The following is a 10,845-nucleotide window of genomic DNA, read 5'->3' on the forward strand; positions in this document are numbered from 1 at the left end:
CCTGTGCCCACCGACAGCCGCACTTCCTGAAGGAACGACCTGCCTCCCTGTCCGGTGGCCTTGCATCTCAGTTTGTTGGCACCCGCTGCCACCAGGCGACCCTCAGTCCCCAGGCTGCCAATACAGAAGCTATTTCTGAGCCCTTCCCTTGCCACCCCCTTCTTGAAATAGTCCTCGCGTGGCTTTTGTGATCTCACATCTGCTTACACTTCTATTGCTGGCTTTTCGTGAAATCCATCCCCTTGCTCTTGGTTGCGGAGGAAGCTCAAAGCCTCAAATCACTGGTCTTTCTCTTTTCCGATCCGTTCAGACCCGCACCGCTGGTCAGGGAAGCTGAGGGGTCCTGCACGAAACGGCCAAAAGCAACCCCTTCCCCCCTTTCGACATCGCCTTTTAACGGTGTCTTCATACTGCTCCACTGGCCAGCCAGCTGGAAATGCCATCTAGTGCCAAGCCAGCTGTTTGAGCAGGATTGCCCTGACACCTTCCCCGGCTGATTGTCTTTCAGATTATAGATTTGTCACGGTCAATGCCAACCCCAGGCTGGCTCCCTCCTGCCCCTTGGCTGGGCTTGGGCCTTTTTGCCATCTAGCTTTCCAGACAATGAGAGTCATTTGGGGGTTTTGTTGTTGTTGTTGTTTTGTTTTGTTTTGTTTTTTGTTTTTTTAAGATTTACTTATACTTTAGAGAGAGAGCACGCATGTGCGTGAGCAGGGAGGGGGCAGAAGGAGAGAGACACGGGGACGTGTGTGACACAGGGTCCTGAGGGCCTCCCTCCCAGGGCTGTCGGGATCAGGGGAGCTACCTTGCAGAGAGCGCCGGCTGTAAGATGCGCGACAGTTGGAAACTGTCACCCTAAAGCACCCGGTCTACGGTGAGCATTTCTCACCGTGCAGAGATTCACATAGCGAGACTGAAGGCGAGAGGATTTGCAGCCTGGGGTACGAACAGCACTTCCCCTGAAGGAGCTAAGGGCTGCCTGTAGCTTCTCCTGCTCCCAACAGTTGGCCCCATTTCCAGACTCTTCCCCGGGGCCAGACAGTGGGTTGTCATCCTCGTCTCCTCCCTCTGCCCCACATCGGCCCCCACATAGTCATGGAGCTGGGCGATTCTGTCTTCACTCCGGTCTCCCTTCCCTCACCCCCACGGCCCTGAGCTTAGTCCCCACCACCTCCATCCCTCTCCAGACCGTCCCTAATTTTCTCTCCTCCGGTCCCTTCTTTTGACATTGTAAGCAAGTCATCACTTTATAATGCAGTTCTGACTGTGCCATTCTCCCTAGAAAACCCGTAACCCCAGAGCGGTTCAAAGGATGAATTTTACAGCCCAACAAACCAAAGGCAGGTTCGGAAAGCCGCAGAAGACCTGGTCTGGCTTCCACACCCCTCACTGCCCACCCTCCCTGGCCTCTGTTTCTTACCCTAAATTCTGCCCTGTGCATGCTGTTTATTCTTTGCGGGCAGCCTTCTGTCCTCTCCTGCTCCTCCCTCGACTTCGGCTCTCAGCTGCTGGTGATGCCTCTCCCAGATGCCCTCACTGATCTCCCCAGATGTGCCTCATCTTAGCCTTTTTGTAGCATTTATCACCTCTTTGAGTGACTGCCCTGGGCTGAGCACCAAGGGAGGGAGGTGCGGGGCTGTCGGCCCCCTGGAGCTTCAAGTCTATGAAGGGAGGAGAGGGACACTAGACTGAATTACACTAAATACATCCATTGCATTGAGAGAGAGAGAAGGAATGTTTGACATGGCTGGAGGGGTCTGGAGGAGGTGACACTGAGCAGAGCCTCTAGGGGACAGGAGCTGGGGCAAGCCAAGAGTAGGGGGTGGAGTGTTCGGGACAGTGGGGGTGGGGGGGGAAGGCCTTGCCAGAAGGGAGCCTGGGGGTTTCAGAAGATCTCACATCCAGCCCGGGTTTACTACAACATAACTCTGACCCCTTCCCTCTGAGCAGCGTGGCGTAGTCCCCCTGGATGGGAAGCTGGCTTCCTCCTGCTTGTCCAGAGCTCGTGCTCTAGCATCCCGCCCCCACCCCAAGGAGGAAGGTCACGCTGCCTCATGGGCGGGGGCACACAGAGAGATGCCCATGGCCAACAGCACCTGGGGGGCGGTGCCCCTGAGCCACTTTGCAGGTGAATCCTGCAGCTCCACATGCCACTGGCCTGGTTCCCCACGACCCTGCCCACATCCCAGGTCTATTAGCAAAATAAAGATCGGGGCCATTTGAAGGCTCCCAAGTCTTGGGCTGGCTTTGAGCAGCAGCCACACGCAGCTGGACCGGCCGGCGTCCTGTGTGTGTCCAGCAGCGGGTGGCAGGTGGCGCAGCTTGGTGGCTAAGTGGGCAGCCCTCACCAGGCCTTGGTTGGGAGCCCAACGCGGCTACTCACCGCCTATTTGTGTGACCTTTGGCAAGTCAGTTCATCTCTCTCTCCTTCCGTGTCCTTCGCTGCACAGTGTGCACAAAACAGTGTTTCCGTTTGTTGTGACGGCGGGTGATGGAGTAAGTGACGAATGCAGGCAATACAGACCGGCCCTGGCAGCGTCGGGACAAGCCTCGGGGCAGCGGACCGTGGCTCTGTGGAGTGGCTCTGTTTCTGGTTTTAGAGCAGGTGCATGCGTGCGCGTGCACGTCTCTGTGTTTGTCTCTGCGCGTGCATGCGCACATGTCGGCGGCATCCGCTTTCAGTCCCATGTGCTGTGGTACTGTCTCTGCATTCACAGTTTATCCCACGAGACGGCCAAGCCCAGGGCCCGACCCTCACTCCTGCATCCCCAGGACCCAAAGCAGGCCCAGCCCAGGGCCCGACCCTCACTCCTGCATCCCCAGGACCCAAAGCAGGCCCGCACGCGATGCGCGCGTGACGACTGTGTGGTTAATGAGTGCGCGCGCAGCACTTGCACGAGGCGTGCGAAGACACCCCCAGTCCCGACCGGCTCCCGACCCGCTGTAGGGTCCCTCCACAGCAGCCCCTCACTTTGTCGTGCGCGTCAACAGAAAATACACTGTCCCTCCTCCCTCACAGCCAAGGGTCCTGTGCTACCTGCGTCCTCTCAGATGTGCTTGGGGGTCGGCCAAGGACCGCTGGGAAAATACTGAAGCTTCACCAGGCAACTGCTTAATAGCGGGCAGCGGTAGGATAGACAGCTCAATGAGACAGAACGTGCGCTTGCTTTAGGATTTTTTTTTTTTAAGATTTTATTTATTTATTTGACAGACAGAGATCACAAGAAGGCAGGCAGAGAGAGAGGGAAGCAGGCTCCCCGCTGAGCAGAGAGCCCGATGCGGGGCTCTATCCCAGGATACTGAGAACATGATCTGAGCTGAAGGCAGACACTTAACCCACTGAACCACCCAGGCGCTTCTAGGATGAGTCTTATTTTACTTGTCACTTCGTCCTTCCATTCATCGCCGTTTCTTACGGGCCGGTGTGCTTCGCGTCAGTCCTCATACTCAGCAGAAGGAGACGCTGAGGCAGTTGAGTTAGTGTGAGACGTGGGGCATCCACTTGTGACTTGCTCTGAGGGTGGAAACCTTTTCCAGACCCAGACTTACTCCGTGGCCCGGTACTGTCTTCATTCAGCTTTCACGCGTGTGGGTTTTATCCCATGACAGCAGCCGCCCCTGCAAGGACCTGAGGGTCTTGACTCTCCTCAGCGATCCATGCTTGCCAGGACCATGGCTCGTGGGAAATCTCAGCCAGCTGAGTCCCTTGACGTCGCTGTGGTTGACTGAGGACAGGCCTGTCACTCCGCCTGTTACCGCACCCCGCTGCAGAACGAAGGAGGTCACCACAAGAGGACTTGGAACCTACGCTCCTGTGCTGTTGACTTTCTAGATTTCTGACGAGGCGTTATTTACATTCTCTTCCTGTAAAGAGCTGGCCTTGGATGTGTAGAGAACAGGGGAATGTCTTGTGAAAAGCCTCGCGTGTGCACACACACACACACACACCGATAAGTATCATTAAGGGAGTGTACCATTGAAATGTGCGCTCTGTATTCCTTCCACAGCTCTGTGCATCGCCCTAAACACACCCGCACCTGTCATCAGAGCCCCCTGCCTGTGCCACCCGCTGGGTTTTATCCCTCAAACTGGACTCCTTTCCTGCTGTGGATAAAACCTAGAATGTGGCCTAAGGCTAATGAAACAGTAGCCACGTGGTGTTTCCTTTTTTTGGGTCCTTTCCTCCCACCCATCCATTTCAGGGAACTGCGTTTGATTGCCTCCTCTTTAGAGCTTGGGTGGGGTTTCCCTCCCTTGCCCCCCTGCGGACCCCCCAACCTGCCTCTGTGGGCTATGACAGCCACCTGGTGGCCATATGGGGGAATGGCAGGTGGATTCCCCCCAAAAGGGAAAGAGGGGAAGGCCTCTATTGTGTGGTTTCCTTCTGAGGGAATGGGGACAGGGAAGCCTGTGATAGCGTGGGAACCAGATGTCCTGCTTCTCTGTCTCATCTTGCCTCCCAGGACACAATGTCCCATCCACACTCTTTCTTATGGACAGATGAATTCACTCAACAGTGGAGGACACTCCATCAAAATTTATTGAGCAGCCGCTGTGTGCCCAACACTGGGAATACGGCGGTGACCAAGATGGACACACGCTCTGCCCTCATGAGCTTAGAGTCCAGCCACCAGCCAGCCAATCACATCCGAAATCTTAAAATTTACACTGAATTAGTACTCTGAAATAAGTGTGATGCTAAGAGACAATCTAATAGAAAACACTGCTTTCTACACCAAGGAGTCAGAAGAGCTCCCAAGGAAAAAGCATGTAGGGTCAGCTAGTTGGGGGATGGCAGGAAGCGTGTGAGGCAGAGGGAACAGTATGTGTGAGGACTCTAGGGCAGGGAGACACTTCGTGGGCTGTGAGACAGCCCGTGTGCCTGGGACACAGGGAACAGGAGAGGCATTGGCAGGGGAGGGGGCACCTGCTGGTTTGTGCAACATCTCTGGATGGACGGGACTTTGTTCCCGAAGCACCCGGGACACACTGAAGACTCTGAAGGAAGGAAAGTCAGAGGCCTGGGTTTGGTTCTCAGCGCTCACTCGGGCTGCTGCGTGGGGGGAAGGCATGGAAGTGGGAGGCTGGTGGGAACGTGTGCACGGCAGTCCAGCCAAGTGGTAATGACGGCCAAGAGGAAGAGGATGTGTCCCAGAGGCACTGTGGAGCTGGGGTCTATTGGAGAGTGACCAGGGTGTGAGGAGAGGGGGGCATTTCCAGCAGGAGGCGCTGCGGTGGGAGAGACTGGGGGTGCGGGTGCGGGGGCAGTTTGGGCAGACTGGAGGCTGGTGCTGGAGCAGCAGCATAGCTTGGGTTCTCCAGTCATGTCAGTGTCACTGAGAGGACAAGATACACTTGAGACCACTGCAGAGCTGACTGCACATCAGAAACCTTCTGTGAATTCACGGCCTCTTGTATCACATGGGCCCGAGTGGAAGCCCTCAGTCTCCCGTGATTCAGAAAGTGCTGAGGCCGGGACATGTCTCCACCTCTGGCCATGCCTTTCCTGGCCAGCCTCTCCGAAAACGCCTGGGCAGCGGGCCCAGTGCTTCCTCTCCCCTGCCTGGGCCCTGGTGCCCACCCCACACCCGCCCCCTCCCTCCTGCCCCATTCTGGCCAGGCAGGCCCATGCACCTCTCTCCTTCTCTCTCTCTTCTGTCATCCTCATTCCCCTCCCTCACTGGGGTTAAAGGAGACGAACCCAGCCACTCTGCCCGCAAAGGTGGCTGTCTTTTGCGACCAGCCTAAGACGGGGAGAGGTTCTCTACATGCATGGGAAGAACCTCAGCTTCAGATTTAGACTTGAGTTTGCACCCTGGCCACTAACTAGTGTGCCTTCCTGCCACTAAATCTTGCCAAGCTTTGGGAGTTCCCTCTACTTGCTGGATGGGAGGCTGCCCGGGGTCATCAATAGTTTACTAAAGCCAAATACGGAAAGAACCTTCTAAGCTTTAAAAAGAAGTCTAAAAGCCGTGTAAAATTGTGGCGATGGCGCCCATCTCTCGGAGTAGATGTATTTAAAAGGGTGTATGAGGCACGTACCATAAGCTCCAGACTGAATTACCAACTACCCCTTCACTTCCTTTCTTCCCTTTGGGGTTTCAACTATCAAGTCCAGAAGGCAGATCGCCAGTTCCGTATGGCCAGCGATGGACACTTCCTGTTCCTGTCTGTGGCAGTCCCATCCTCCTGCAGCCGTCCCCATTCCCATCACTGCCATGAAACTTCTCCCATCCCTCATCCCCGTGTAGGACTCCTCCCTCTCCGACCGTCAGAAAGTTCTGCCTAAGCTCTGGCTGTCTCCCTAATCCAAAATACCTCATCTTCTCGTGTCACTCCTGAGAATGAATGAATATGCTTCTAGCATTCTCCCTAACTTTGAGCTAATCACAGTGGGCCTGGGAAGTAGGACCTGTACGCTTCAGAGGGACATGGGAACCATAGGCCAGTTCCCAGAGTGGAGTGGAGGTCTGTCCCACACTCCACCCCGCCCCCTTCCAGGGCACAGAAACAGCCAAACTCAAAATACATCCTGAGTCTACATATGCTTTCAGCTCCACTCCTACAGCTCTGTGAGGTCATCATTGAAGTAGAGCAGAATGGCAGGAGTGTAGAGGGCACCGTCCATGTTGAGAGAGTCAAATTCTTCACCCTCATCCCGGATCCCGTTCTCTTCCAGGGTGAAATCCATGTTCAGTTTCTTGCCCTCGTACTTCCATGTATAGCTGGCTGCGTGTGCGTTATAGGGGAGATAGCGGTGCAGGATCTCCCACATGGACTCCTCGGCTCCCACCTGCAGAACATGATAGTGCCCCCCCCCCCCAGGATTCTGGATGGGACACACACAGGTGCGTGTGGGCCCCAAGCCAAGGCCAGGAGTACAGACGGTAGTGCTGGGACCAGCGTGCCTCCCTTGGCAGCCTACCCCAAATGAAGCCGGATAGCGAGCCTGCAGTAAATAGCCCCAAAGTGTCACCTGTCTCTGTGGCAACCACTTCTAACAAACGGATGGCCCTGAAGGGTCAAAATCACTGCCCCCTTTCCCCATCCCTTCCTCAGAGAACATTAGTAAGAGTCCGACTGCAAATACTACCCAAAACACAGCTCCCACTGGTTACGGAGAGCCGATGGCCTAAAGATCTCCGAGGTTCGCTGGGACACCCAGTTCCGGCCGACCTGCTGCCGCCCGGTTCTCACCTCCAGCGTGTGCTCCTGCGACGTGAGCGTGTTAATGATGCGGATGTTGCGGGTCTTGGCAGACAGCCGCCCCACCTCATAATGCACCCCCTGCCACCAAGGCTTCCCGAAATCATTGGCCCAGTCTGAACGCGGCAGCTGCGGCGGGACGTGCAGGAAGCGGCCCCAGGGGGTGCGGTATCTCAGGGTGCCGGTCAGCGGGTCGACGTGCTTGCGGATCTTTAAAGCAGCGATCGGGGGAGATCGATCCCCCCCGACCTCCGGCTCCAGCCAGCTCCCCCTTTTCCCCCCCGCCCCGTCCCGCGCTCCCGCGGCCCGATTCCGCCCTCCCACCCCGGGTTCCGGCAGCACTCACGTCTCGGGTCTTCGCGTCGAACCAGTGGCTTATGTCCTGGCCCGCAACTTCTATGATGGGTTTTAGCAGCAGGTCTCCTGGGATGGAGCAGCCGCCGTCAGTGCCAGCAGCCCAAGGACTGGGCACCCGCCCCCGACCGCCCGACGCACACCCTGACCCTGGCGCAAGGCGCGGCCCTGACCCTTGTACTTGCGAGCCAGCGGCGTCAGGTCGTACACGGATCCCAGGTAAGACACCCACAGGTCTTCCGGCACGTTGTGCTGGGCCACCTCGGCTGGCGTGAAATAGCGACGCTGGAAAAACTCCAAGTCCGGCCCCTCCACGAGGCCTCGGCGCGGCATGGCTCTTGCACTACCGGCCACCCGCATCTCTGGTCGCTTCATCGCCCCTCAGCACGCACTCGCTCATTCACGGCATCTTTCCCCGGGCGAGAGCGTGGGTCCGCTGACATGGAAACCATTGTCCCTCTCCGGCCGCCGTCTACTGAGATCGGACGTGGCCGAGGGGCGGGGGTGGAGGGCGGGAGCTGTGCGCGCTCACGGGAAATGTAGTGTGAGTCTGGCTTTCAAGTAACTGAGTTCCCTCCTCCAGAGGTCCGCGGGAAAGCGCACGCCCCCCGGTTTTCAAAGTGGTCTGGGCTGGAGGGGATATTTAGGACTGACTGGCGAGGCAGAAAAGCAAGGGAGGATGGGGTGGAGTGCGATGACGAGAAGAGGTCATTCCGCTCAATTCCAGGCCTTCTGAAGGAGCTATATGAACCTAAAGCGGTGAAACTTCTCGCGATATCTTAAGACACACGGCGCCGTAAGCCGCAGTGAGCCCCGGCGCCGGAGGCGTGGGAGAAGCTCGCGAGATCTCTGCAGTTGCCCCGGAGACGACGACGACGACGAGGAGAGGTGATCTCGTGGAAGAAAATAGGTCGGGAGCACTCGCGAGATCTCAAACCGCCGGACTCGAAAGGTTCTTAGGAAGTTGACCGGCCCTGAAGAGGCCCCGGGACAAATGGCTGGGGCTGGACCAACCATGCTGCTACGAGAGGAGAATGGCTGTTGCAGCCGGCGTCAAAGCAGCTCCAGCGCCGGGGTTAGCGCGGGCTTGGGTTCTGGGATCGAGGGGCAGCCTGGGAGCAAAATGGGGGGCTGGAGAGGGAACCACAGCTCCCGGCAGCCTCTGGGCTGTGTAGGAGCGCCCCGAGGGCTGTCGGGAGCTGTGGTTCCGCGGCAGGGCGGGGGTGGGGGGCGGTGCCGTCTCAGCGCGTGTCCCGCCCCACGCAGGACTCGGACGGGGAGCGCGAGGACTCGCCGGCCGCGCGGGCCCGGCAGCAGCTGGAGGCGCTGCTCAACAAGACGATGCGTATTCGCATGACAGATGGCCGGACCCTGGTCGGCTGCTTCCTCTGCACCGACCGCGACTGCAATGTTATCCTGGGCTCGGCGCAGGAGTTCCTCAAGCCGTCGGGTCAGTGCCTGGGGGATTCACGTCCACCTGGTGCAGCTGCGCTCCCTCCTGGGAGGCGCTTCCCGCGCACTGTCTGGCTGCACCCCTGCTTTCTGGGGCTGGAAGGGGCGGGACCGACGCCGGCCTGCCTCCCTGACGGAGGACTTCTCTGCCCCTTCTTTCCAGACTCCTTCTCTGCGGGGGAGCCCCGTGTACTGGGCCTCGCTATGGTACCCGGCCACCACATCGTTTCTATTGAAGTGCAGCGGGAGAGCCTGGCGGGGCCTCCCTATCTCTGACCGCGGCCACGCGTGCTCGGCAGACCATTAAACCTGCAACGAAGTGCCTTGTGTCCGAATGTAGCTGGCGTGTCGGGAGCACTGTCAGCCCGCCTTCCCTACCCTGGACGTGCAGGCCCCAGGGTGGGCCCCTCCATCTTCCCTCCCACGCCACTGCTCCAGGACTGCGCTTGGAGGGGGTGTCATCCTGCTCCGGAAGGCCCATTGTTTCCCTCCCCGGCCTGGCAACACCGAGTTCCTCCAAGCTGGGGTCAGAGAACAGGCTTGGGTCCCCAAGGGGAGCAGGGCAGGCGATAGAAGCCGGGCCCTCTCCACTCTATTGAGGGGGAGGTGACTTGAGAGTCAGGGACAGAGCTCTGGGGTCTGGCCAGGAAGAACAGGCCACAGCGATAAGAGAAGGCCCCCGGGAGGCTGAAGGATGCGCTCTGGAGCCCCGGCCCCATGTTGTTTCCTGCTTCTGGGCACAGGGCAGGGGTGACAGGAATTGTGCCATCCCCCTGTTCACAGGATCGCAGGGACGCATTCAGCTCATTCTTTATTGATGTGCGGTCGTTCCCCCTCCAATCTGGCCCCCTCAGCCCGTAGATCCCAGAGGAGCTGCACCAGCAGAGGGACCACATGAGGTTCAGTTGTCCTGAGGGACGGGAGAGTGGGGGGTGGGGGTGGGCAGGGTCCAGCCCAGATGTTCAGGATTCAGGGAGGAAAGTGGGTTTTCCGGGGTGTGGCGGATTTCCGCCAGCTTTGGGTCCACGGAGGCTCCGGTTCCCCCGAGGGGATGCTGGAACCCGGCTTAGGCACCGGTGGCAGCACAGTAGGTCAGGAGACACCCCCCCACCCTGTTTTTTCAAGTCCTTGGGCCGACTGGAAGTGGGGGCAGTCGTCAGGGTGGTTCTTGACTCGCGGGTCCTCAGACCCAGACCTTTCCTGATGTGGGAGGGACCTGGGCCCCTGGTGAGGCTCGGGTCTGCCGCGGCTGCGGGGCGCGCCGGCGCCGGTAGAGGGCTCGGCTGTAGGGCACGAGGCAGTCGGCCAGGCGGAGGCGGAGGCAAAGGCGGCGGTAGCTGGCCAGGGCTAGCACGAGCAGCGGCACGAGGAGCAGGAATCCGGTGACCAGCAGGGCCGTGAAGCCCGGGTCCCGCAGGTGCGCGGTGCAAGGAGGTGCCTGGGAGCGCAGGAACTGTGGGAGGAGAGCAGGCCTCAGGCCCAAGCCGGCGGGAAAGCCCGGGCGGGGAGCTGCGGCCCGCGCACCCCACCGCCACCCCGAACGCAGGGCCGACCTCACCTGGGAGTGGCAGAGGAAGCCGAAGCCGAGCATAGTGACAGCGGGTAGCAGGATGGTCCCCAGCACCAGCGCCAGCAGGAGGAGGTTGAAGGCGGCCACCAGCAGGTTCTGGGCCGTGACCAGCACAGCGCAGGCCCAGCAGTCCAGGGGGTCCCGAGGCTCTGGGCCGCCGCCGGCAGCCGGTCGCTGCGCCCCGGGGACATCCGCCATGGCCTGCCTGGCTCCCGCCCGCCCGGGCCGCGGCCCTTATAGCCCTCTTTCCTGCCCCTCCCCCG

General features: G+C 59.2%; 3 protein-coding genes across 6 annotated transcripts; 1 reads left to right on the top strand and 2 right to left on the bottom strand.

The window, feature by feature from the left end:
• Positions 1-3,187: 3,187 nt before the first annotated feature.
• LOC131815517 (cytochrome b5 domain-containing protein 1) lies at positions 3,188-8,230 on the bottom strand. Of its 4 annotated transcripts, none has more exons than XM_059147218.1 (5): positions 7,734-8,230; positions 7,553-7,629; positions 7,198-7,416; positions 6,652-6,793; positions 3,190-3,765 (listed from the first exon to the last, which is right to left on the bottom strand). In XM_059147218.1, the coding sequence occupies exons 1-5, from the start codon at positions 7,933-7,935 to the stop codon at positions 3,596-3,598; spliced, it is 810 nt and encodes a 269-aa protein (XP_059003201.1). In that variant the 5' UTR covers positions 7,936-8,230; the 3' UTR covers positions 3,190-3,595. The 4 variants fall into 4 exon arrangements, with proteins under 4 accessions (XP_059003205.1, XP_059003201.1, XP_059003204.1 ...); XM_059147221.1 differs by having other exon boundaries at positions 3,622-3,879; XM_059147222.1 differs by lacking the exon at positions 7,198-7,416 and having other exon boundaries at positions 3,188-3,765.
• A 178-nt stretch (positions 8,231-8,408) lies between these two features.
• Positions 8,409-9,332, top strand: NAA38 (N-alpha-acetyltransferase 38, NatC auxiliary subunit). Its single transcript, XM_059147225.1, has 3 exons — positions 8,409-8,635; positions 8,827-9,010; positions 9,176-9,332. Exons 1-3 carry the CDS (start codon positions 8,555-8,557, stop codon positions 9,286-9,288), a joined length of 378 nt encoding a protein of 125 aa, XP_059003208.1. The 5' UTR covers positions 8,409-8,554; the 3' UTR covers positions 9,289-9,332.
• A 474-nt stretch (positions 9,333-9,806) lies between these two features.
• TMEM88 (transmembrane protein 88) lies at positions 9,807-10,826 on the bottom strand. Its single transcript, XM_059147224.1, has 2 exons — positions 10,571-10,826; positions 9,807-10,465 (listed from the first exon to the last, which is right to left on the bottom strand). The coding sequence occupies exons 1-2, from the start codon at positions 10,778-10,780 to the stop codon at positions 10,196-10,198; spliced, it is 480 nt and encodes a 159-aa protein (XP_059003207.1). The 5' UTR covers positions 10,781-10,826; the 3' UTR covers positions 9,807-10,195.
• Between the last annotated feature and the right edge of the window lie 19 nt (positions 10,827-10,845).

Source organism: Mustela lutreola, chromosome 15 (assembly GCF_030435805.1).
Source record: "Mustela lutreola isolate mMusLut2 chromosome 15, mMusLut2.pri, whole genome shotgun sequence".
NCBI classification, from domain to species: domain Eukaryota; kingdom Metazoa; phylum Chordata; class Mammalia; order Carnivora; family Mustelidae; genus Mustela; species Mustela lutreola.

Bases quoted from the DNA above. Each gene is read 5' to 3' on its own strand.
- NAA38 (XM_059147225.1), top strand. From the start codon at position 8,555: ATGGCTGGGGCTGGACCAACCATGCTGCTACGAGAGGAGAATGGCTGT. The intron at 8,636-8,826 runs GTTAGCGCGGGC...CGCCCCACGCAG, and splicing joins AAAGCAGCTCCAGCGCCGGG to GACTCGGACGGGGAGCGCGA. The intron at 9,011-9,175 runs GTCAGTGCCTGG...CCTTCTTTCCAG, and splicing joins GGAGTTCCTCAAGCCGTCGG to ACTCCTTCTCTGCGGGGGAG.
- TMEM88 (XM_059147224.1), bottom strand. From the start codon at position 10,780: ATGGCGGATGTCCCCGGGGCGCAGCGACCGGCTGCCGGCGGCGGCCCA. The intron at 10,466-10,570 runs GTGAGGTCGGCC...CTCCTCCCACAG, and splicing joins GCTTCCTCTGCCACTCCCAG to TTCCTGCGCTCCCAGGCACC.
- LOC131815517 (XM_059147218.1), bottom strand. From the start codon at position 7,935: ATGAAGCGACCAGAGATGCGGGTGGCCGGTAGTGCAAGAGCCATGCCG. The intron at 7,630-7,733 runs GTCAGGGCCGCG...GCTCCATCCCAG, and splicing joins GCTGGCTCGCAAGTACAAGG to GAGACCTGCTGCTAAAACCC. The intron at 7,417-7,552 runs GTGAGTGCTGCC...GCTGCTTTAAAG, and splicing joins TCGACGCGAAGACCCGAGAC to ATCCGCAAGCACGTCGACCC.